The 26,503-nt window shown below is 37.1% G+C and overlaps 2 protein-coding genes and 2 long non-coding RNA genes across 5 annotated transcripts; 3 read left to right on the forward strand and 1 right to left on the reverse strand.

The window, feature by feature from the left end:
• Nucleotides 1–663: 663 nt before the first annotated feature.
• Nucleotides 664–3,765, forward strand: LOC136244564 (uncharacterized). Of its 2 annotated transcripts, none has more exons than XR_010695437.1 (8): nucleotides 664–852; nucleotides 2,414–2,697; nucleotides 2,742–2,988; nucleotides 3,035–3,076; nucleotides 3,126–3,176; nucleotides 3,229–3,289; nucleotides 3,342–3,480; nucleotides 3,537–3,765. It is a non-coding gene; the product is annotated as an uncharacterized lncRNA (long non-coding RNA). The 2 variants fall into 2 exon arrangements; XR_010695436.1 differs by having other exon boundaries at nucleotides 3,040–3,076.
• Nucleotides 3,766–3,904: 139 nt separating this feature from the next.
• Nucleotides 3,905–6,095, forward strand: LOC136244566 (uncharacterized). Its single transcript, XR_010695438.1, has 4 exons — nucleotides 3,905–4,112; nucleotides 4,158–4,319; nucleotides 5,761–5,818; nucleotides 5,870–6,095. It is a non-coding gene; the product is annotated as an uncharacterized lncRNA (long non-coding RNA).
• Nucleotides 6,096–18,693: 12,598 nt separating this feature from the next.
• Nucleotides 18,694–21,311, forward strand: LOC136243936 (uncharacterized). Its single transcript, XM_066035477.1, has 13 exons — nucleotides 18,694–18,871; nucleotides 19,091–19,153; nucleotides 19,201–19,257; nucleotides 19,309–19,365; nucleotides 19,417–19,473; nucleotides 19,525–19,581; nucleotides 19,633–19,689; nucleotides 19,741–19,797; nucleotides 19,849–19,896; nucleotides 19,943–19,985; nucleotides 20,371–20,552; nucleotides 20,931–21,009; nucleotides 21,061–21,311. Exons 1-10 carry the CDS (start codon nucleotides 18,694–18,696, stop codon nucleotides 19,972–19,974), a joined length of 663 nt encoding a protein of 220 aa, XP_065891549.1. The 3' UTR covers nucleotides 19,975–19,985; nucleotides 20,371–20,552; nucleotides 20,931–21,009; nucleotides 21,061–21,311.
• A 1,978-nt stretch (nucleotides 21,312–23,289) lies between these two features.
• On the reverse strand, nucleotides 23,290–26,001 carry LOC136243937 (uncharacterized). Its single transcript, XM_066035478.1, has 9 exons — nucleotides 25,989–26,001; nucleotides 25,404–25,478; nucleotides 24,716–24,775; nucleotides 24,608–24,664; nucleotides 24,500–24,556; nucleotides 24,392–24,448; nucleotides 24,284–24,340; nucleotides 24,176–24,232; nucleotides 23,290–23,681 (listed from the first exon to the last, which is right to left on the reverse strand). The coding sequence occupies exons 1-9, from the start codon at nucleotides 25,999–26,001 to the stop codon at nucleotides 23,428–23,430; spliced, it is 687 nt and encodes a 228-aa protein (XP_065891550.1). The 3' UTR covers nucleotides 23,290–23,427.
• Nucleotides 26,002–26,503: the final 502 nt, after the last annotated feature.

Genomic DNA, 26,503 nt, shown 5'->3' on the forward strand with positions numbered 1-26,503 from the left:
ATTATATTATGCAGTCATAAATGCACGCACACATGTACAAATGTGTGTGTGTGCGCGCGCATGTGTGAATTTTAATTGTAATATTATTTTCACTGCTTCAGGTCTAATGGAAATTCCTGTGCTCCAATTAAGCCAACCACCAAAAGAGTCACAACTCCTTAGAGAAGCAGATATCCCTTGTTTGTATGAGAGCTTAAACAAAGCACGCTAAAAGATCCCACAAATCCTGGTTCCACGCCATTTGCACTTCTGTGCAAGGATAAACAGAGCATTGCTGAGTTCAATCCCAAGTATGCAAGTGTGTATAAGTATGAAGTATTAGGAGGACTGCATTCCTTTTTGGCAAAACTTCAACTTCAGCAAGAATACCCTGACAATCCCTACTTTAAAAAAGTATTTGCAGCTGTGTATGTAGGATTGAATGATGAAGAATGTCTGCGGCTTGCTCAGAGGCACAATGCAAACTCCCACTTTACACTGCAAAAAATGAAGTATAAACTTTATACTTTTAAAGTTTAATCTTTACACTAAGGCATTTTATACCGAGGGTATAAACTCCGACTGAGACATAAACTTTATGCTTCGACTTCACGAGGAATAACCTTTATACTATACCTCCGGAAATCTACTCAGTAAATTTACCGTATTACAAAGAAAGAAAAAACATGAGTAAAGCCGATTTGCTTTGTCTAGCGGTGGAGACAGGCTAGTCTAATATTTCGCCCTAGGATTACTAAACCATGAAGTAGACTAGCTCACCTGGTCACAATCGAGCGAGACGGAAGTCTGTAACGTAAAATTTGAATGCTGGCAGGTCGCCTGAGACAGTCTCTTGGAGATACAAGTCTCCCTGTGAGTAGTAAGTCTTTGTATATAATAAAAACAAGCCACTTTTAATAGTATTCTTTGAACTTATTTGCTTTGATTGATGGGCTATAATCGGAAGGTGTTAGTGTTAGTTTTGTACCCTAACCGACTTACCCAAACTATTGTCAATGTGCTTGTGTAGCTACTTGCATCGCTGCACAAGAACATTATATGTATGGTACTGATTAGCCAGTACAATTTTGGCTTAGAGCAACCATTTGTTCAATTGTTTGTTTAATGGTGTTTGTGTGTATTTTAATGCATTGATTTTTCCCCATAATGGAGGCATTTGACAGTCATTCATTACACACTAACTATCGGAAATAATTTATTGGTCCCATCTGGCTGCACACACATGGCGCACACTTATCACACTATCTCGTACTTGCAAGCAGCAGGGACTACTTCAAATTACTTGTAGCAGCCAAATGGGACTATTAGATTATTTCCGATAGTTTGTGTGTATTAATTGTTGCTTATGTAATATATGTATGTGTGTGTGTGCGTGTGTGCATGCGTGCATGTGCGCATATCATGTGTGCAGCCAAATGGGACCAATAAATTATTTCTGATAATTTGTGTGTATGTAACATATGCATTTGTGTGCAGGTCTGTGTGTCATGTGTGTGTGTGATGTGTGTAAGTGTATCGCGTTGTGTGTGTGTCGTATGTCATGTGTGTGTTGTATGTCGTGTTTGTTGTGTCGTGTGTGTATCGCACGTGTGCATTGTGTGTCTGTGTGTGTTTGCTATTTGCTTGTCTTTGCTTTTTCCCTTGTGTGTATCATAGGGCATGCATACAGACATCTAGTGTGTTATGTTTGTGTCAAAGTGAAATGCATGTGTGCATGTGTATGAGGCAGCACATTTAAGCAGTACGTTGAAAGCTAGTGATCAATTTCTTTTGTTGCTCAGTCATTTTTATCTGCTCACATAACCCTTATCCACCCAATGGGGACCTTGTGTTGTTTGTTACTGGGAAACTGATCGCTATCCATACATTTTACACTCTGTGCAAACAACAATTGTCCGTTGGCCATTCTCAATATTTCACAGACAAAGACATTTTGATGGACTGCATATTTTCAATGTGTCACAAAATTGAAACTACAATATTGCTGTGGCACAAAGGGTTGCCCAATTATTTCTAGCCCACATACACTAGCAAAATCAGAAATTTCTTTTAATTTCTTTTCTCCAAGACCATCCTGGAATTGAATTGTCAATGCTACAGACATTTAAATCATATATCTAAGTTATTGCTTAATGTGAAGCAGCAATTGTAACTTTATCACATGTTTGGTCAAGAATCGGCTGTTGGTGTTCAAACGTACATGTACTTGTGCTTCTACAGTATGCCTATATGTATCATCAATTGACGAAATATGCTGTATAATAAAAGGGGTAGTCACTTCAATAGGTTAAATCAAACCCACTATACTGCAGGCCTTATGATAGTGACTACCTTTTGAAATGGTTCTTGTAATATACTGCAGTTGTTTGCACTTCAACTAACTTGTCGTTAATTTTATTGTCTTTTTTTTCAGAGTGGTGCATATATTAAGTCAGCAAGCAACACTGGAATCAAATTGTCAGTCATCAAGTCAGCAAGCAACGCTGTAGCTACCCTGAACTCTAACTGTACATTTTTCTAACTACATTTTTCTAACTACATTTTTCTACATTAATTATTGTGCATTTTTTTGTACTTGAAAAAATGTAGTACGTTTCCGTTTACTGTCATAAATTTTAGTAATTTTTTGTCACCATGGTAGCCCACCGGTTTTCTGCCGTTGAAGTGGAGGAATTGTGTTTCTTAATTACACTGCCAGTGAGTCATGCTCCATTGAACATTGTAGACTCTTGTTTCACTAGAGCACAGCATTTGTACGAAAGCGATGATCTTTACCTATCGTCAAGCAAGGTCTTCGACTGTACATCTAAATGGACTCGGCAAGATTGTTGCAGTCATAGAGATGTCACAGTGAAGACTCGCCTGTGTTTATAATGCATATACGGAAGGGATAGTTGGTGAAGCAACCTAAACAAGGCTGGATTTTAGTGATCCTGGATAATTTGGCACCAAAATGGGCATTCTTGTCAACGCCATCATGTTGTTGAAGTAAGTGAAGTAATTTGTGTGCTGCTATTATATCATTTCTTTTAAGTGCAGTCCACCAAGCTGGGTACTTTGGCATGCATTTGAAAAGGTAAGTAATTGGGGTCACCGGTACCATTATGTTGTGGTCACGTTTACAGGCCAACAAGAACCTAATTACACTACAGCTGCTTACATAGACTATTGAAATAGTAAGTAGGTGATTGTTTTATTCATCACTGTTTCTGCTGGTTTCTTATACAGGATTTACATGTGCTGTTCATCATAATGTGTATAAAACATTGGTTAAAGTGAACTGAATGTGGTGAGTTTACAGCTACTCTAATTCACAGGTCATTATATATGTCTATCTTTAGGTTGCACCCATTGTGAGATGACATTATAGGCTATGTGTGAAGTTGACTGAATGTGTTGAACTACTATACTACGATGATGATGGCATTAATCCATGTGCAGTGGAGCTACTATAGTGTGTGTGTGCAGCATATAGACCAAGTAAGTATTGTGCTTGTGTACAATGTATTTTTACGTGTCATTTGTACATGCAATAGGATCCAGTGAAACAACATTGGGGAAGTACAACTGAGTTGCAGCTGCCATGGTTGATCTGGAGATTGACAGTTGATCTGGACACTTCCGAGGGTTTCTCTATGTCCAGCAAGCTGTTAAAGGACCTGTCGAGACATTTGTACACATGTGTTATTTGGTATTTACAATAATTATTAAACATATAAATTATGTAGTATAATATTTACACTATTGGGAGGTATAAAGGTTATTCTTTTGGGGCTAAATAGAGTAAGCGTTACCCTTGAAAAAAAGTATTCCCCCTGTGGCCACCCATTTATACCAAATATGGTACAAAGTTTATACTTTGGTTTTTGAAGTGTATTCATAAAGTTACGCATAGAGAGTTGTTAGTGAGAATAAATGCTTTTAGTGTTTCTATTTCAAGTCAATGCTCTACATAGGTTGAAGCATGCAGAGCAAGATTATACAGAATAGCATCAATGTCAATGGATGAAGAGACCCCTGCAGTAACTGCTGATTGAAGAGAATCATGCAAAAGAGCCATAATTCCGGAAGTATGATTATACTTGGAATGGGATTTCCCGATTTCAATTCAGGTATGGAACATTTGATTACATAGTTATTAATATCCTATAATGCAGGTTATCACATTACATCTATTACGACACATTGTTGATGGGATGAAGGAGTTTGGGCCAGTCTATGGCACATGGATGTGTGGATATGAGTGTTTTAATAGCTGGCTACATAGGCGCGTTATGAACTGGAGGTGGCCAGAAGCTACTCTAATGGAAACATATAGGGTAAATCACCATTACATATTTTAGACTGGGAACACAGTGCATTATGTTTTGGTACATATATTATAATCAAGTGGTATAATAAAGAATTATAACCAAAAATGTTACCACAAAGCATGTGATTTACTGTTACATATTATATATGTTCCACAATGAATTTTATTACAGTACTAGTAGTAAACAAATCAATTTCCTGTGATTATCAGTGGCCATGAATGCATGACAAATCTAGGATATTAGAAAGAGGTTTCTGAAGTTAATAAGTAGGGAAAATAGTGCCTGAGTACATGCATGCTTCCATTAAATTTTGATAGAACAGTCATTTGTTCTAATAGAGCAGTCAGTAAGTGATCTTAGAAGAAATCTGTTGGGGCATGCCTCCAGACCCCCTAGCTATGTGTGTATTTTCACACGGTACTTAGCTTTACAACTACCTGGAACAGACCCCTGATTTCTTTGCTGTTCAACGTCGCTTGGTATCTTAATTTGGCATACCTCAGTATGGGGCGGTGGAGCAGGCCAAAGAGTGAGGGGGCCAGGCCAGCTGTAAGTTGAAGACAAAAAAAAAAAAGGTCACAGCCTGCTGACAATAGCTGCTCTCCACCGATTATATCTCCTTATTTATAACTACACATACGTAGCTAAGTAACTTGCTACACTGCTTCTCTGAATACTGTGACTGCTCTATTAGAGTATCCAGATCCTGACTGTTCTATTAGAGTATCTTGATCTTTTCTTGCAAACAGTGTCCCATAAAAGTGGGGGGGGGGGGCATGGCCCCCCGTCTCCACCACCCATGCCTCAGTACTTATAATGCGAACATCATGGACCTACTTGAGTCTTCTTTTATGTATCTTTGCTGACAGTGGAAGATGTTGATTTGTGGTAGCTAGCTTCACGTAATGGCTTCCCTACACGTGTAGCAGAAGTTATCTGTATTTTCTGATACTGTAGTGACTGGAATGGTTCCAGAGGACCTTCCCATACAATGTTGTGTAACTGGCTGAACATGGCTGAAAGCAAAGTGTAGTGGCCTAATTATTGTTGGGGGCACGTTCAGATAAATACATGAAGTCTGGCACCTGTTTTCAGTTAACTATTTGACTTTACCCTGTTTGTGCAGACTACCCACTGAGTGAAACTCAACTATCCTTTGTTTAAAATGAAATGTATTGAAATAAGTTAGACTATGCCACCAAAATTATTATAATTATGCACCTATTAATTACTTCAGCAAACAGTTCAATATACATCATCACATTCTGTGTACTCATTTGTACCATTAAGTAAACATATACACATTTGTATCTATATTGTTCTAACCTTCTTGGTGAATAGTTGGATTTCTTGGTAAATCAGTGAATTTCTTTTCATAGCTGTTGTATATTCTGATGTGTTGTGATGCGTCACATGCATTCTTAACAGATAATGTTTGTTTATTTAGAATCACTTGATGACTATTATCATTCTTGTGTAGCTTGGATGATGATATGACTGACATGGTGAGGTCTAGTTATGCAAACAAATTTTGTATTCATGTGTGGATTCCATAGGTCAGGTGCAATAGTTGCTCATCAGGGGTATGTACGGTACCATGAATGGTGTCTAGGAAGACATGTGGTTACAGCCATGCAGGCAAGATGAAAGTGGATATAACTTTTCTAGGTCTTGCTGTTCATTAAAATTGATCAAATGGAGCTGTGCTTTTGTAACTCATGTATTGGAGTATACTTAGCTATATGTGTAATACAGCATAACTGATTCCAAACACTATATGTTTGCACTAATAATTGTATGAGGTGACATTATGTAACTGCGTGTTGTGTTACATCTGCATGCATGGGATAATGTGAGAGTGAAACAATTAAGTACGTGTACCATGGACATTAAAGATATGATGTTGGGTTACAATGCACCAAACCTTATGTGCCGATATACATTTCATTACTGGTGGAGCATGCATGTGCAGTGTTTGTTTGTGCTGGACAACTGCTAGAAAAAATACATGCAGGCTGGACTGTACATGTGCCCACTGATCAATATCAGCTGATCAAAACGAGATGAACCTGCTAGCTACCACAAATGCTGTAGTACGCAGAGGGCAAAACTGAGAGAGAAAGACAGTATGCACCTTATCCAGGCCAGCTGCAAGCACGCAAAGAAACCTTGGAGGGAGCTATTCTAAGGATAATTACACAGAATTATATTATCAACTATTTGCATACAGGATCCTAGTTCAGCACTTGGATGAATACACAATGCAAAAAGACAATGTGAGTCATATACCATGTAAGTATTCTGAAGAGATGTCGCTGAAGTCGGAAGTGGTTAGTGATGGTTAATGTATCTAGATGTATCATATACGAATAGCTCTGCCCTACTGCAATAGAATATATAAAATACATATGACAAATAAAGTGTAATATGTATTTTATATATATTCTATTGCAGTAGGGCAGAGCTATTCGTATATGATACATCTAGATACATTAACCATCACTAACCACTTCCGACTTCAGCAACATCTCTTCAGAATACTTGCATGGTATATAACTCACATTATCTTTTTGCATTGAGCATTCATCCAAGTGCTGAACTAGGATCCTATATGCAAATAGTTAATAATATAATTCGGTGTAATTATTCCTAGAATAGCTACAGTGAAACTTCTCTAATCCGACACTCAATGGAAGATATAAAATTTTGCTGGATTAAGGAGGTTTGTTAGATTCGCTGTAATCCGACATTGTATACAAACTAGCTATTTAAAAAATTAAAAATTTCTAAACGAAGTAGGGGTTGATATAATATACACGCTACAAAAAGTAAGGAAACAAGCTAAAAAATGTTACAGCTGAAATGAGAAATGATCCAGCAGTAAAAAGTAAGGAAACAAGATTAGACGACTACTTGCTAAAATGAGACACACTTTAATCCCTACATTTGGCTAATTTGATGGTCTCATTTAAAGATACTAGCCAAAAGTAGGGATTAAAGTGTGTCTTATTTTAGCAAGTAGTCGTCTAATCTTGTTTCCTTACTTTTTACTGCTGGATCATTTCTCATTTCAGCTGTAACATTTTTGAGCTTGTTTCCTTACTTTTTGTAGCGTGTATATTATATCAACCCCTACTTCCTTTTGAAATTTGAATTTTTTTATTAATAGCTAGTTTGTTATCTTTTTTTGTCTAGCTAGCTAGCTATATTATACTCCTTTTGGTTTCCACATAGTATAAATATCACTTGAAGCAGTTACCTTTTACCTTAGTACGCAGTAAGCGCCTCTAAAATAATTATCGTCTTGTCTTATGGCTATTACAGCAACTGCTTAAGGCTTCAGCTGCATTTCCAATGGCCTAAATGTTGATGATTTTACTGTAAAACATCGCTGGAGAGTCCACCATTATAAGAGTGGACCCCTCGCTTTTAGAAGTCTGGATCTCGAAATGGATCCGCCCCTCAAAGACATTATTAGCTCACTAAACTAAGACTATATAAAACAACTACCCAGCGTTAACAAATGATAGAGACAACTCCTTGGGTACTACACCCATTCACCCTCATCTTACACTCACGTATTCACATTTAGTTAAAATGACGTATTTGGGTTGTGGCACAGAACATAATCGGAACAACAGATTCGTGAATCTGCCGTCATTACCTTGACTGTCTGAAATTTCTGGAGCCGTACACCTAGCGCTACCGGGTCTTACAGCTGGCAGACGAAATGTAGGTGAATTTCAAAATTTTTAAAACTCACTGTGCGTCAAAATATTTGACTTTTTGCTTCGTTTACCCAAGGTACAGCATCATTATAACAGTACTAATGCATTCCAGGTGGTTTTTTCTGGTAAAACTTATTGCAAGGCTGTTTTTAAGGTGCGAAAATCCACGAAACCATATGATTTCTTGCCAACCGACTATAATGTTGAAATTGCTACTATATACATGGAGAGGAGCTGTTGCACAGTGTGCAAAGCACACTCTGCGAAGTGCGAAGCACGAGCATTCTAGGGGGGTCTGGGGGCATGCCCCCACAGCAAATTTTTGAAAATTTGACACTCAGATATGCAATTTTAGTGATATTTCACTGCTAGCTAGCTACATAAATATGCTCAAGCCTATCTGTTGTTCTTCAGACTTTCTATACTATGTATAATTGTAGACCTGACATACAGGGGACACAGCATGGAACTTGCTGTATGGTTCATTTAGTTATAACTAGCAATTAGAAGTTCAAGGGGGGTCTGGGGGTGCAACCCCTAGGAGTTGCAGAATTTTTACAATTTAAAGGCTTGAAAATTCCTTAAAATTTAAAACTGATGCTAAATTTTAAAGTAAAACTAGCTAGCAACTTTCAACTTTCCCCCCAAATTTCACAGGGACCCCATGCAGCATGGCCCCCTTTAGCTAGGACTATACAGTGAATTCACACAGCTACAATAAAAAGCTACACAGCTACAAAAATACAGTATACTACTATACTGGTTTGTATGAAGTGAACGGATCATCACATAAATATACTGGTGGACAGTCACGAGACCAATCAGTACTCGAAAATGGCGCAATGTGGGTAAGACTGAGAGTTTGCTCAGTATCTCGACAGGACGAGTAGGTAGTTGGAGAGGAGTGATTTCTACTCAACATCTCATCCAGATGGCCACCATGTAATGTATGTACGGTGTACAGCTTCTTGCCGCAGAATGAGTCATCTGGTTTGTCACTGCCAGCCCTTCGCCCAGTAAAAGAAGCCAAGAGAGACAAGCCAAGAAATGCTAATGATTATTTTATAAATATTGAATTGTGATATAAGTGTGCTGGTTTAGAATCAAAGAAGGCACCTGCCTTACATGTGATAAATGTCAACTGTCAGCACACGTGATACTGTACGTAGAACCCACAATCATTTCTGTACAAAATGATACGAATGCTGTTACACTGTAAGGTAATTGGAGGTACTATACGTGTAGTTCTGTGCTTTAGTTAGGCCGAGAAACTAGGTAACTACTCGTGTCATGAACATCTGTAAAATGTACGTAGCTACATATAGATGTGATCGTCCAAAGATTGCATGAGAGTAATGTAGTTCCAGCTAGTCAGCTCTGAGTTGGTTCAACTCCAGATTATTGGTCCGGCTCAGGCCTGACCAACCGGACCGTCTCCTCCGGCCTTGTTATTATTAGTCGCATGCATGAAATATGCGCTTAGTCATCCTTGAGGTGTTGTCAAATCCCCTAATATGGGGTGGGGATTTGACAGCCGATTTTGCCCAGTAGTGGGGAATTTGACACCTCGATTTGTTAAATCCCCTGTATTCCCAAAAGGGAAAATAGGCTTAAATAGCGGTCTGGGCACGAGACAGTCTGTCGAGACTACGCTCTGAACACGCGCTGTATCACACCTGTCCTCGCACTGTATTCTTCGTGCACACACGCGGCGGTGCTTTAGCTACGCAGCATCGCTTTGTTCCTCCCACGTAAAGTACAATATTTCCAAATAACACACTTTTCACGTGCATCCCGAAAATTTGGTTCTGTGTACTGTACTGTAAACCACCCGCTTCTCACAGTAAATTTCAGGATATAAACTGGGAAATTAGTTTTCTTACTGTGTTATAACCTGACCATATTGCAATAACTCCTGGTAACTCCATCCCCAGATTCTGGGGATTGTTTGAAGGGTTGTAAAACAAGCCGCCTATAAGGCCAGGACATGTGTTTTCTTGTTCCGCGTGCCTGTCGCAGCTACTCGGGTCACGTTGATGATTGATTCTCTTTTACTGAGTTAACGGTGGAATTGTTACAGAATCAGCCAAGATGAGCAGCCAGGGACCTCAAGAGGTACAAAGAATTATTAGCTAAAGGGCGGATTTATGAAGGCCATCCATGCATGCAGTAGCTATGCCCTTAATCAAATAGTCCAGCATTTGTGTGCTCGTATTAGATAAATTGATTCCTCAAACGTTTTTGTTTGTAAGTATTCACTGTGCACACTGTAATCCCATGCACTGTACATATCAGCTGATGTATAGCTACAACTGAATGCATGCCATACACATGGCTTGCACTAGCTGTGTAGGTTTGATTGTGGTATTTCATAGAAGAGACAAAATACATTTATCAGCCACTTAACAACTAGTCGGTCAAGTCCCAGAGGTATCCGTGCACGTATCATCGCCCACATTGGTCCTGTCCAAGTGAACCACCGACCCTTGTAAAGCAGTCACCACCTGGCAAGTAAGTTTATTGTAAACATTTAAACAGCTCTACACATAGCTACGTATAATAATGAAGAGCTTATGCACCTATCAATGTTAAGCCCCACTACCCCCCTCCCAGGGGATTAGCTAGTGGGGGATTTTGGCCCAATTTGATCAGAAATTTTGTCCGACTAGTGGGGCATTTGACCATTCGAAATTTTAGCTTGCAAGCTATAAGAATTAACCTGTTTCCTAAAATGTATTAGCTACAGCCATACTGCATGGAGGTTTGACCACCAGTTGTTCCCCCATGAGTGGAGAATTTGATTTTTCCAAAAGTCAAATCCCCACCATTTTCCCCACTGCGCCCTGAGGGGGATAACATTGATAGGTGCATTAGCTATAATTGTATTTGGTTCGTGACTCATGACTCACTGACTGTGACTTGGAACTGTGAAACCAAGTACAACACTACACTACACTGAAAGCTACAGTCTCCTCTCAGTCGCTTTGCTCTGAAGAGAGTGGAAGAAAGAGTATACCAGAAATAGCTCAATGGGTGGAACAGTGTGAGGCAAATATTCGAAGTGAAAATTAAAAGTCAGTATTTCTTGGTAGCTAATAGCTACTCATTGTTGATATTCAAAAGATAAACACAAGTTCACAAAAAACAAGACAAATTGGTTTCTAGTTGTGCAACAAAGGCTTAATGCTTCATCATAAAGTGATGAGATGTGGTCACTTGTGATTGTTAGCTGTTAGTAGTAGTTTTGAACAATCACAAATTAATGGTACCAAGAGTTCATAATATATATACTGAGGAGAGTATCCTACTCCCATATACCCCTGTAGAAGGGTGTATCGTAAAGTGAAGCTGTAACGACAAGATGTTGTGGTTTGTGACATACAAGAAGCCATAAAAGCACACGAATCAATGCCTTACCACACAAGTGAAGCTCAGAACCTGCTGTATTCGCGAATGAACTTTCAAGAAACGTCCATTTCGTTTGTCTACACCATGAACCTGTGCTTGTAGTTCAGTGAGAAGTGCTGGGAAGTAGAGTTAGTTCGGTTGCTAGCGACATTGTTAGGCACACGTACAATCGATATTATGTTTGATTAATGACATCATTAGTTTTACAAAAAGAATTGGAAGAACTTGGAAGTATTGCATCATCACTTTATGATACACCCTTCTACAGGGGTATATGGGAGTAGAATACTCTCCTCAGTATATATATTATGAACTCTTGATGGTACTTAAGCATGTTTTGGAATGTACAGAAATTGTGTGAGTGTCTTTATAATGGCGTAACCTTAGCATTAGTAGCTTACAACAGCTCATCCCACCATTTGCACAATAATCGCATGCGATTATTATTTCATCACTTTTTGACAAAAGCACTAATTTATAAGCTTCATTGTGTAACTATGAACCATGTTTCTTGTGGGTTCACATTTGTCTTTTGCATATTAAAAATCATACTCAGTGATTATAAAGAAATACTGACTTAAATTTTTCACAGTGGAAACCCTTGCTAGTTTAGCTACTATAAGTTACTTCTGAAGGTAGAGCCACTTGTTCTTATATTCCTTAGTAATGAGTATAACAGTATTAAATTTAATGCTCTTAGTGGTTACTTTTACAAACTTATCTGTAACTAAAGTTACATGGAATAATATCTGGACCAGTTATTTTTCTTTAGGTAACAACCCCAACTGTCACCTGCTTCCCCTACACTAGCTGCTCCTGTTGAAAATAGGAAAATGTAGGGAAGTTACAGGAGCTGATCGGGGGGGATTGATGTGGTGGCTACTTTACTTTGGCATGCTAATTGAAGCATTAACAGCTAAACTACTCATACTACAATCATGTAAAACTCTAATTTAGTACACACTTTTTGCTCATACCGTGTAGAATAAAAAACTTCCAAAAGCTTGAAACTAAAGCAGCCACCCCTTTCCGGAGATTTTGTCTAGTCCTTGTTTACTTTCAGCTTATGGATCAGAGGCTGTAAACATCTATCCAAATGCTGAAATTGAAAGGGCCTAAAAACCTTGATGTATCTGGTGCCTGTAGCTAAGAAACATGGGGTATTAGTATAATTGTGTTATTTTTGTTGATTTTAGGTGGCATTTTACCAAACTTTGTACTGGCATGTACATGCTGGAATTTATATAGTTGATCTAGCTAGATACATGTATGTATGAGCAATGAATCCAAGGAAGACTATTATAAAGAGGAAAAGTATTCCTCTAACACTTGTTAGTGTTGCTAAGAGATGTAAAATAAAGCACATTAAAGCACCTGTTAGAAGTTTCAGCGATCCACCACTTGTTGAAGAGTGTCACTTTAACACTGATGATTCATCTGACCAAATGCTAGATGAAAATAATGAAGGCACATGTTATGATGATCAACCAGATACAGAGCAGCAAACAGCTCACACAAAGAGGAAGCAAAAAGCAGCTGAAAAATGGCAAATCGTCCAAAGTGTTGCCTTAAATGGAGTTATTATGAATATGAGTGAACCACTATTGGATTGCACTATATGTGATAAATCTAGAGGCATAGTGAAATGTGATCAGTGCGGACCTCTTATGATTTACTGTAAGCAATGTGCTATTGATATGCACCAACATTCATTGTTTCACCATTTTGTGGAAGTTTGGGAGGTAGATATAGAAACATGCTTAGTAATTTACCTTTATAATATAAATGTACCAATAGGATGGTTATTTTCAGCCACTTGAACTGCCTGATGGCATTGTGCTTGATCCAAAGCCATGTATAACAAGGAGAAGCATTGTATGTTTTAGTGTTGAAGGTATGTAGTATGCTATTTATATAACCAATAAACAGCTAAGTAGCACATATGTAATAATGGAACTTTTATTTAAAATACTGGCATGTATCCCATATTGCAATTCAATGTTACTTAGCAAATTTTGAGCAGATCTTTGCAATACTACATTTTCCAAATCAAACACCTGATTTTAGAAAACCTACCTTTTTGGCATATAAACAAGTTTTGAGATAACACCAGAACGAGATGGCTACACTGTCTGGCAGCTAACAATTTTCACACTAACTTTGTCTTAAAACTTGTCGGGTTTGCTTTCTAGAGACGGGTTTCTGTGAGCATATCAAAGTGCATTTGTGAGGACTTGTGATACAGCAATGGCTACTCATGAAAAAACCTATTTAAAATGACAAGAACTCCTACAGGGAGCTCCTTATACTGTAGATGCTCTGAAAGGCCATTAAAGCCTCCATCTTCAGGGAAAATTTCACTTGCATAGTTACCAAGGCTGGTGAGGTATTACCATTTTAAAGTATTACAAAAATGTTTACCATTGTGTCAAAAGGTATAGGTTTTTCAAAATAAGGTCACAATTTTGTTATGTTAATGTCAGGCTTACTTTAGAAATTTTGTGGCAAGAATTCAGCAGAAGATGATTGCTTACACAAAAACCTCAAGTATTTCTTCATACAGGATCTCCACGTGTTTTGAATTTTCCAGTTTGCTCCTGTAAGTGTGATGCACTCAAATTGATTGGATTTAATTACTGGCCTGGAACTCCTGTCTATCCCCAAGTAGCCTTTACATTTGAATTTATGGATCTCCTTGAAGCACTGTTGCTTGAGTGCCATGTAGCAGTACAGGACTTTACACAAGCATGGTCCTATTTGGTGACAAAGAAACTGATTAAAGTATGTGAAATTTATTCATATAGGTATAAAAGAGCACTACTACACTAATGTGCAATTATTTTTAACTCACATTTTTTCAGGGATCTATGTAAGTACAGTGTGTATATGTAGTAGTGATACATGTACAGGGTCGAATAAAATTCTTATTATATCAGACTAAAGTAGTTATGTAGCATTATTAGTACACTTCTCAACATATTCAGCCAATGCATCTGTTGTGATAAGGAATGTGTATGCGGAATTCTAGCACCTGCACTGTAACACTACTAGCTTTAAAAAAATAGATGGATGGGGAGCATCTTAAACAGTGTCTGTAAGCTTTTTTTCTGCCCTGTACTGAAGAGGTAATTGTAATTATTGTATCTCTGTGCACTGGAAAATAAAAGGTGAGCCAGTTTGCCTTCTGCACTAAAAGGAATGTATACCACTGTAGAATATGAGTATTTTGCATGCTCCACTAAACACAATACCACAATTTGGGGCATTTAGGACTATCCGCATCAAAGGCGTTGTGGTTAGACAATTCCACATATCTGTTAGGCAAGTCCACCACAGATAGTGTTACCTTAATTACTTTATACATAGACATAAATTAGTGTGCTGTGTTATTATGTTTACATAGTAGATTTAGCTATGTAATTTATAATTTATTAGATGCCAGGCAATCTGTATCCGGTATTGATTCATTCATTTGAAGAGTACAGGTACATTTATAAATTCTGCATACTGTTTTTCCACTTTTAAATTGTTGGAGGAAGTGTTAGATGAAATTTATAATCTTACATTATTCAAAAGTCTAATTTAATTCAGTTATAGCTATATATGATTTCTGAAGAAAAACGTAGGTACAGCATTATGTAGCAGCAGCTATTTGGCTACCATTCAGTAAATTATATAATCGGAGAGAACATAGCCATGCTTAGCTGTATTTGGTGGTACATTTCACTAAATGAATGAGGCATGCTAATTGGCAAGTACAAATATTATTTTATATTCCCTGATTGGTGATGGATAGCTCCTGAATGTTAAATCATATACTGGTTTCTGATCATATGACACGGAGACTGAAGAATTAACTGGCTGCTTATTACTCCTTCACCAAAGTAGCTCTTACAAACTGAGAAAGAATAATTATGTAGAGACAAACTTACAAAGTAAAAAAAAAATTATGTACACTTTTTCTGATTGCAATCGAAGAAGAAATTCTTGTACTTACACAGTACAGTGTTTATAAGCATAGTAATAGGACACGTATCTTGTTGTTTACAAATGAGTTCTTTTGGGCAGTGGGAAAGAAAATTGTTAATGGTCAAATGCATTACCTTAATAAGCAATGCATTATTTTAAGAATCCAAGATTATGTATTGTATTGATCTGCAGGCATTTCCGGAGACGCCTCCAAACTTTAGAGGGAATACATGTAACTCCATTAGATCACTCATGCCCAGCTTGTTCTACGGTACAAATGCCATTTGCAAATATCTGTGTGGATTGTGTAGTGCATTATTGTAGAATTATGTACATATGAAATAAAATTTATCCTTTTGCTTATTCTTTAATTTTGGTTGGACATGTAGGAAAGTGGAGCAGTGACAGTGTCAATAGATGTCATATTTGCCCTTTGTCGGAAAAAGTCAGCTGGCAAAAGTGTTCAGGGTCCACTTAGTGGAAAAATGGTATTTGAACCTCAGGATGAGGTGAATGCTTTTGTGTCATCTCATAGTCAATCACGCAACTCAAGTTCACAAGTATATGAATGACTCTCGAATCATGCTATATGCATTTACTTGGTTTGTAGGATGAATGATATTCATTTGTATTAAATATACACTAACAGGATTAGTTATGCAGTGTACATGATGCACTGTTTGCAACAATTGTTTCCAAGCCATGACATTAAACTGTTGTACGATGTGTCTTGTACACTACAAAAGCACCTTCAGGTTTGCTGGATTAATTTATTTACAATATTTGTATTCTAAGTCAATGATGCAGGCAAACTCTCGTGATGACTTATTGTCAGCGTTTCATCTAGCAATTCCTATTTTTCATTGCTTTGGTCATAAACTCAGTTGCCAGGTGATGATTTGTGTGCTTTTGTAAACTACCATTATGTATTCCTCTGTATAGTTCACCCCATAGTTGAGCGTACTTTTCACTCCCACATGTAGTCTTTGCACACCCCAGGGCTCAATTGTACTGGTTGGTTTGGCATACTTGCAGTATGCAGCTTTGATAATACATAAAATGGAATGAAATTAATGGTGTAGATTACTGGACTTCCTTGTTTGTACTGTCAGTTATTGCTCAGTACATGAAGTTAAACGGGATAGATTACTGGACTTTTTTATTTGTTGTCATTGTAAATGCCACCGTGACTTCCTGATTTAACACGTGCATTGGTATAAAACCTTGTGTTGTTGTACCTCGTGTTGCTACCAGTTTCTGTTAATGGAAGATATGAACCATGGCTGACAACGATAGAGACACTACTGATGATGTTAGATAGTGTAGGAATGTTAGAAGGAAATTGTACAGAATGCACAGAGCTGCAGAAACCCCTGAGCAGAGTGAAAAATGAAGATGTAGGAAACCACATATGCTCATATTTCTCGCTATTGAGATACTAATAACATGTTTTTAAAACATCGCTAATAGCTTACAGAGACTTGCCCCTCAATATCGTTAACAACTGTCTACTTGTAGCTACATACATGTGTTACTGTACCTATTGTGTTAATGCTGTATCTTTTTTTATGGTACACTTCAGTTCGCTATTTAAAGTTCACCAGAAATACTGGTAATTTGGCTTGGACCAAGTATCGTAAATTAAAGTAGCATTGTGATTAGTGAGGCTTTTATACGCATTATTAATATAATTGCTGTTAAATTTAATGACCTTTGCTCTTTATCTTCCAGACAGTTCTCATTTTGTTCTGTTCTGCTAAAGAGACCGCCCTCACTCTATTTCGTTTCTCTTGAAATTGAAATGCACTATTTATCTGAAATAAGATCCCATTGACTATGTTTCATTTTCCTTTTTCAAACTAGACGTGCTGTTAGGACTTGTATTTTTGGTGCCATATGATTATTAAATTATATTTTATATACTTTTATATGTGTTGTATTTTGTGCTTTGCTTACAAATTTTCAGTGTATTTTGTCTGGTGCTGTTGCCTTTTGTTTGAAGTAAACTAGCTATATTTTCATGAGTAAGTTTTTGGGAAGTACCCTCAAAACCTTATGGTGTCACCCCTTCCATTTGGATGAATATAAATTCTGTCAAGTTGAAGGGAGCAACTGTGTACAAATATCTGATATCTAGATCCAATTTAGCCCTCGTATTATTGAAGGCTTTGGACTTAGTGATGGTGAGGGCATGGAAAGGATGTGGTCTTTTTTAAGACCATTTAGTCGGATGACCAAAGAAATGGGACCATCTCATAGAATTGATGCTCTTGGTGATGCTATCCTCTATTATGGTCAGAAGGGAATAGACAATATCGGTATGATAGTTATGTATGTTTTGTTTGATGTGCACTGTAATGCTAAAAATTACCAGGTAAGTTGATTTGTAAGAAGTTCCATCATGCACAAAGTTTGAAAGAAGAATCTAACAAAGATTTAAATGAGTTGATGCTAATGTCACCAGGTAATAGATACGTGTAGTATAAAGTTCAGATTAAGCATTCAATATAAATTTTGTTTGCCGACTTTTAAATCACAGTTCAGTTTTCCATGGCTGATGTTGAAAGGTGGGAAGAGGAGGAGAGATCTCAACTTTTACAAGATTCAAGTGGTATATCTGTGAGATACTGTATGTATGTGCAGATTACTTGCATGTGCTCTAGCTATGAATTTATCTGAGAGATGGCAAGCTAAGTATGTCAAGCTAATTGATATGCACGAAGAAATTAAGTACGTATGCTCTTTCATCTCTAGTTCTTACAATATGTGTCCTACTTTTGTAAAGGTCTTCTATTACTTCAATCAGTACTGTTGAACCAAGTTCTCCATTGTTTGTATCGCCTTCTCAACTTTTAGAGTGCCTTACACAGTGTGAGGACAAGCTTAAGAGTTTAGAACAAGCAAATGGTGTCTGTCAAAGATGGTCTACATCATCTACTCAGTATCAGGAAGCTAAAGCTTTGGTTGCATCTGAGCACAGAATGTGTCTTATTAAAACTCGAGCAAGCAGCAAGAGAAAGATGGTTTTTACTTACCTTAAAGGCAAAATATTCTGGTACAGTTTAATGCTTTCATTCCTATCTATAGGTCGCCTTACTTTGCTAAGATTATTTATTTGTATGCATATAACAGATTTGTGTCCTTCAATTCTATCCACCTATCATAGTGTCCCATTGAAGCTATGTACAATATCATTTATTTTTGCTGTAGATGGACTTGCGATTGCTTCTCGTTTAAGTAAGCGAGTTAGTGCAGTCAATAACCAAATTAAGAAGATGTTGAGATCTTTTAATGAAGGTTTACCGGTGGAGGATCACATGATTTGGGAAGCTGCAATTAATATCCATCGGAATAGCTATACAGCTAGCCTTGCATCAATTGCTACATCGATCCCAATAGAGGTGAAACGTGAAGCCGTACAGAAATTTAGGACTGCAAAAAGGTCAGAGGCCAGTACGGAAAATCATTTTCCCCTGACCAGTTATACAGGTCTCTTACATTGATATTTTAGAGTAAAATAATTTGCATTTTTTTTTATCCACAGATAATTCCAGCTCATATTTCCATTTCCATTCAAATGAAACTGGTCAGTTGCTTTGGTTTGTGTAGTACTGTGTATGCTTGTGTGTTGTGTATGTACATGTGTGTGTTGGAAAGTTGTCTCACTTACAGATGAAAACCCAAGTGCAGTGGAGCAGTTGGTAACAGAACTGAGGATATTCAGCCAAGAAGTTAGTTGTGCTGTGTTGGGAACTACATATTTATCTCGTGTATTGGTGCAGTGAATACTCCTGTTAGTAGAGCAGTTGGTAACAGAACTGAAGATGATCAGCCAAGAGGTTAGTCGTGCTGTGTTGGGAACTACATATTTATCTCATGTATTGGTGCAGTATATACTACTGTCGGTGGAGCAGTTGGTAACAGAACTGAGGATGATCAGCCAAGAGGTTAGTCGTGCTGTGTTGGGAACTACATATTTATCACGTGTATTGGTGCAGTGAATACTCCTGTCAGTAGAGTAGTTGGTAACAGAACTGAAGATGATCAGCCAAGAGGTTAGTCGTGCTGTGTTGGGAACTACATATTTATCATGTGTATTGGTGCAGTATATACTACTGTCAGTGGAGCAGTTGGTAACAGAACTGAGGATGATCAGCCAAGAGGTTAGTCGTGCTGTGTTGGGAACTACAGATTTATCACGTGTATTGGTGCAGTATATACTACTGTCAGTGGAGCAGTTGGTAACAGAACTGAGGATGATCAGCCAAGAGGTTAGTCTTGCTGTTTTGGGAACTACATATTTATGTTGTGTATTGGTGCAGTGAATAATACTGTCGGTGGAGCAGTTGGTAACAGAACTGAGGATGTTCAGCCAAGAAGTTAGTTGTGCTGTGTTGGGAACTACATATTTATGTTGTGTATTGGTGCAGTGAATACTACTGTCAGTGGAGCAGTTGGTAACAGAACAACTGAGGATGTAGAGGCTGTAAAAGTTGTGCTAGATTTATCATTTTCTTTGCTTTAGAACTGCTCGTTTCTTCTATGGCAAGGATTGATGATGAAGATGGTAATTTCCCACTAAACTGCTAATATCAGTATTTTGCCAATGATATATATCAATAATACAAATAAACTGCCAATATGGCATATATGTAGTATATTGTGTACTACGTATGTGTACATATGTGTAGTAAACTACTAAGCTGCCAATATCTTATTATGTTGTAAACTTTAATTAATGAATACTGCTTAAGCATGAAGAAAGTTCTTGTATAATAAGCCTCCGTTGATTTTAGATGGTCAAAGGATAAAGTTTTGTAAGCTGTTGTTCGTTATCCAGTTTAGCCCAAACTGTTACATTTCCATTTGACTTTTATTTGTATAATGGCTCAAATCATAATACTGAATGTATACATGCATTGTCAAAACTGAACTACGTATTGTTATTGTAGGTAGTACATCACCTGAACTTAGTGACGATGATGAAGTTCTGTATAATGATGGTATTTCATCATATTTTAATGACGAGACATTATCAGTCTCATGGGATGATGAGACAGATAGTGATGAAGAATCAATGATGTCTACACCAGCCAACTGGAGGGCTCAGGAATTCTACAGAGAAGAATTTATTGTAACAATTTATTGCAATACATTGCACACATATTGTATGCTATCAAGTGGTAAGTACTGTCTAGTGCTGAAACAAATAGCAGATTTGACTTCCACACACATTCAATTCTTTGACTTCAATCAATTGACCTTATGGCATGCTTACTATTTACCTACACCTGTTGTCCACAGTTTTGCAGCTTGTACATTTTCCGCAATAATATGTCTAGAGAGCGTTACACTGTAACATGTATACAAATATTAAACTAATTATGTCACATACAAATGTACTCGTCCTTGTTTTTTAAAGCTTCATGTGCTTTAATCAGTCTGGTCTTGATGTACACATCTTTAGTTATGTGGAGGAGTATTAAAATTAATATGAATTTATATATTGCAGAGAGAGCAAGAAATACCCAGACAAGAATTGGAACACTTTATTAGCTCAAACAGCAATATTAATATTTCTAATCATAAAGGTAACTGAGAATACCATGTGCATTAATTTAACCCATACGTACCATTACTAGAAGTTCACCCTTCAAGACCTGTTGGCTCATTCATGGGAAGAAATGATTTAAAAGAATATGCAGAAAATCTACTAAGATTGTCTAAGAAAGATCTTTCTTGCAGCCAAACCAAAAAACACTTTGCTTTTAATGTACATAAGACTAGTCGAAGATCCACACAATGACACGTCACAATATTTCAAAATATTTAACAGCATCTGTGAAAATAGGTTGTGTAACTTTTCCAGCTTGATTTGACTGATCACATGTGAGCACCGTAATGCACAAAGCTATGGTGTTATGCTAGGGGTATTATAGATCAAATTTCCAGCTGGTGTATACCTCCTTCACCAGATTTTGCAAAGTACATATAAACCCCTTTTACAGATCTTGTCACATTAGTGTAGTATCTAACAAAGTTTTTTATGCACTTAATTTAGGAGAGTATATATTTCTCAATTGTTCTAGGGTAATTGACCCTAAGGCACAACATGAGATATGTGCCGAAGCTTTAATCCACTGTGAATTATGTGAAAATGACCACGCCTTTAAATTAAATGTACTCGTTTACCTGTATCTCCTAAATCCTTAGACCTAAACACATTTCAGGTGTTCAAACCATTTAGATTGGTAATGTTCATTAGTAGAGAAATGGAGGAGGCTGAGGGACCATAGTCCTCCCACTTTTACTGGTTAATATTGTAACAAATACTCTAATAGAGCAGTCAACTATTGTGTTAGTGGTCAATATCTTTACAGTACTCCAGCTTACACAGTAGCCTATAAGCATATTTAGACATACATAGACACTTTTGTAATAGACCAATAAGAATCTATTGCATTTTCACCTTATACTATGTACTACCGGCTTCTACATAATTGACATAGCACATTTAAGTTTTTTTCAATATTCTATTGATTCTTATAAATCCACTATACTGTTAAGTTGCAGTGTGTCTCATGTTTTTGGTGTGTTTGGCACCTATTTAGAAAGCCTTATCATTAAAAGTAGCATAAAATTATTATGTATTACATACATACAGGCATCGTGCATGCAATGGTAAGAGATTCACTGGCTGTGGATAAAATTCTTTAAAAATTATGGATAATACATGTACAGGAAGTAGTGATTTGTGCAAATCGAAGAGAACAAAAAGATCAGAGTACGTACTCGTCTATAGTGCAATAAGCACAAGCCAAACTTAAACATGATACTGAGGTCATTCAACTGCATAAAATGTAATAGGTACAACAGCTCATCTTTTTGTACAAAGGTTATGGCTAAGACTTACAGTGTAACCATAACCTTATTACAGCCAGAATCACCTTTGAGAAACCTGTATATCCATAGTAAGAGGTTTATTAGCTGTAAACATCTGTGGTGTACAGAGCACAACAGAGACAATACACACTTTGTATGGAATTTGCATAGTCGATGGCTTAAATAACTTTTAAGTGCAGCTATGTTGTTTAATAGGTTCATATTGTCACTTAAAAAGCAACAATGATTGATAACGATAGACATTTAGATCACTCATAATAGGATTTTTGTTGCATGCATTTCCATCTCAAATCTTTATAACATACCAAACTCATAAAAATAATGTGATGCACAAACACAATATTATTAGACCGTTTGTTCATTGAAAGAGTATTTCTGACAAGAATTACTTGCCATTGTTGTACACAAATCCTGGCATGGCTATATTCTTTGTAGTAACACTTCTGTTCTTAAGACACTAGCCATATGCACAAAGATCTGGCAGACCTTTAGATTTCGATATCACAAATCTCAGAAATCAGCAGTGTTTCTACCTTCAAACCAAAAGTTTCAGCATTGAAAATTAAGGTGGTAGCACAAAAGCAGTCTGGACAAGTAGCTGTTGCTGGTAATAGACTCTTAGTATGTGTTTTCTTGTATTTACTGAAGTGCAAAATATTTCTCCTAATCTGTTGACTCTAAACACCTCACCAGGAATGTCTCAGCCATTTATATGTACTACATGCTTTGCCATCTCAATACAGTTTAACGAGCCTAATCAGGTCACCTGTCTACACTGGCCATTGTATTAATCCCCAAATGAGTTGTGTATGAAGTAACCAGTCTAATATACTGGTAGCTACCTGCTAAATAAGGTCAAGAAATGTTGGCATGAAGGCAACTGAGGTTCCTCTGTACCAAGAAAAGTTGCATGAGGTACAATTATAACTATTTCGAGCATAACAATCAAATGTATGTAGTCTCATTTTATATGCAAGAATATAATATAATTTAAAGATACTTCTAATGATAAAGAAACAACATCAGTACTGTTACAGTGCACAGGATTATACTTCCAATAGCTACAGAGTTACATAACAGAAACTGGTGTATGAAAGTTGTCTAGCTTAGAATGTTGCACTAGTAGTTAGACTCCTTGGCCAAGCAGCAAACTGCCCCGAACAAAGCTCACCATCATCAAAGGGCATAGGAACTGGCGGACAAATTCCTGGAATAATGTAATCAATTTGTATTTTTACGTGGGCTGGTGAAATAGTGTGACCATGTATATCCTGGCTTTGTATAATCTGTCCAAGACCAACTGGTTGTCTTGTGGGTGACAACAGCACAACAATTTCATCACTCTCAGACTGCACAGTTCCTGCAACCAACACATTCAAAAACATTTATACACATAAGTTAATCAATGGAAACTAATAAATTATACATAAACTCTACAACAGAACTATAGATGTGCAAAATGATCTATGACTTCTATTATAACAATATAATTTAATGGTCCGTATACGTATCCCCTTGATGCAATATGTCAAGAGTTGGCTTTTAGAATCTTAGGATTCAGCAAATATCTGTGCTTGTGTGAAATGGTTCTGTTGAACGCACATGTTCAAGTGTGAATAATGGTGGGACCAGATTGAAACTCAATACCACAGCAACAAAAAGGTTTCCTACCAACAGTTTGCTTTGGTGCCATAACCAGGGTAGCTAGGTAACAATTGTTTGGTGTAACATTAAAAATTCTGTTGCTTATCAATGGTTGCTATGGTTGGTAGATTACCATGGCTAAATATATAAACATGTTCACTGCACCAATACATGTGATAAATATGTAGTTCCTAACACAGCACAACTAACCTCTTGGCTGATCATCCTCAGTTCTGTTACCAACTGCTCCACCGACAGTAGTATTCACTGCACCAATACATGAGATAAATATGTAGTTCCCAACACAGCACAACTAACCTCTTGGCCGACCATCCTCAGTACTGTTACCAACTGCTCCACTGACAGTAGTATTCACTGCATCAATACACGAGATAAATATATAGTTCCCAACACAGCACAACTAACCTCTTGGCCGACCATTCCCAGTTCTGTTACCAACTGCTCCACCGACAGTAGTATTCACTGCACCAATACATGAGATAAATATGTAGTTTCCAACACAGCACAACTAACTTCTTGGCCTACCATTCCCAGTTCTGTTACCAACTGCTCCACCGACAGTACTATTCACTGTACCAATACAGGAGATAAATATGTAGTTCCCAACACAGCATGACTAACCTCTTGGCTGATCATTCTCAGTTCTGTTACCAACTGCTCCACTGACAGTAGTATTCACTGCACCAATACACGTGATAAATATGTAGTTCCCAACACAGCACGATTAACCTCTTGGCTGATCATCCTCAGTTCTGTTACCAACTGCTCCACTGACAGCAGTAGTATTCACTGAACCAATATATATATATTTATAGGGGAAGCAAATAGAGATGGCAGTAAAAAGCTACCATATTCTAAAATATCCAGCTTAGGAATAACTGTCACTGGGTTACCAGATGGTGTTTCATTGAAGCACCCCTCTTCCTATGGCCGGAAGTAACTACAGTCTATTTTAGACTGTAAGGAAAGACTGATAATAAACTGTAAGGTTTTAAAATTAAACATGGTGTATGAATGACATATCTTTTAGTTTGTAGTCCAGTACATGGTAACAGACAGTCAAGTAGAAGTTAGTAGTGCTGTGTTGGGAAGTACATATTTATCACGTTTATTAAAGTGACAGTTATTCCTAAGCTGGATATTTTAGAGTATGGTAGCTTTTTACTGCCATCTCTATTTGCTTACCCTATAAATATATATATATGAAGCTTTCAACAGTGATTCTAAAAAAAATGTATTTTTAAACCTACATTGCGCATAACCATAAGTTATGTAACTGACCCAAAAAAATATTCTCTCAGGTACAATTGATATGTGCACTTTAATTATAATGTGTTATTATGAAAATAAAATTGGAAAATTTCTGATGAATGGTGTTTTATTTTTTTACAGCTGAGTAGGTGGCATATATTCATACCATATAGTTTGTTGAACACTTCTTCAACTTGTTTCCTCTTGACATTTATATCCGTATCGGCAAGGATTTGAGCACCTACAGTACATGTAAGTAAATAACCATAAATAGTATAAGTACACAATATATATAATTTTAGAACGTTTGTCATAAGGTACACTACCATACAACATCAAGTGCAAGATGCCATATAATAGACAAAAATACGCATGTTGTGAAAATGAAAACATGGTTTGTATATACAGTACAATCCTTAAGTTTGCAATAATCTTAGGGTGGTCAAGCACTCTGAATGAACAGTCAAAATGCACTGTGGAAGTAATATGCCCACCTTTTATAAAAGGACTGACATCACTAAGCTTCACTTTTACCACAAATTACATCAAGTCACTGACTTAAATTATACAGTTAGTAGAGTTAAACCTCCCCTCCCTCTCCCTCTCCCTTATATATAAAGTATAAGGAAAATTAGAAATTTCTAACCAGAGTAGGGGTCAAGAGTGCTCCAATAAAAAGTACAGAAACAAGCTGGAGTAAAGTGCACAATATTAAATCACAGTAAAACAATTAAAATTGTTATATCCTTACTGTGCATTTCCATCTTAGGCACAGTAGAGATACACCTGTATATATAACAATTTTAACTGTTTTACTGTGATTTAATATTGTCCCTGTACTTTGTATTGGAGCACTCTTGACCCCTACTCTAGTTAGAAATTTCTAATTTTTCCTTATACTTGTTTGTTTACTTTTTTTCAAATAATTATTATGACTGGTGAACCCATGCATACCGCATCAAACAAAAGAAATGGAGTCGCGCGCCCCAGTTAATCAATTATTGTCTGAAAAGTGAAGTATCCATTACTCTTCGTTGTTAGCTATGTTCAATCCGTTTCACAGTAGTACAAGTCAACAACTGTTCGAAAAGCACCTCTACAATGTAAGTAGCCAATATGAAAAATACAGACGATTTCGGTTTATAGGAAAGGAAGCCACCGCTAATTTCCACTTTTTGCTGTCGGCAAAGATGAATGGAACACAAAGGAGGATACTAGTAAGTCCATGAAAAATGCATTTTAAGTACTGTGGCATGCCAAAAGGCA

The sequence above is a fragment of the Dysidea avara genome, chromosome 14 (genome assembly GCF_963678975.1).
Source record: "Dysidea avara chromosome 14, odDysAvar1.4, whole genome shotgun sequence".
NCBI lineage: Eukaryota > Metazoa > Porifera > Demospongiae > Dictyoceratida > Dysideidae > Dysidea > Dysidea avara.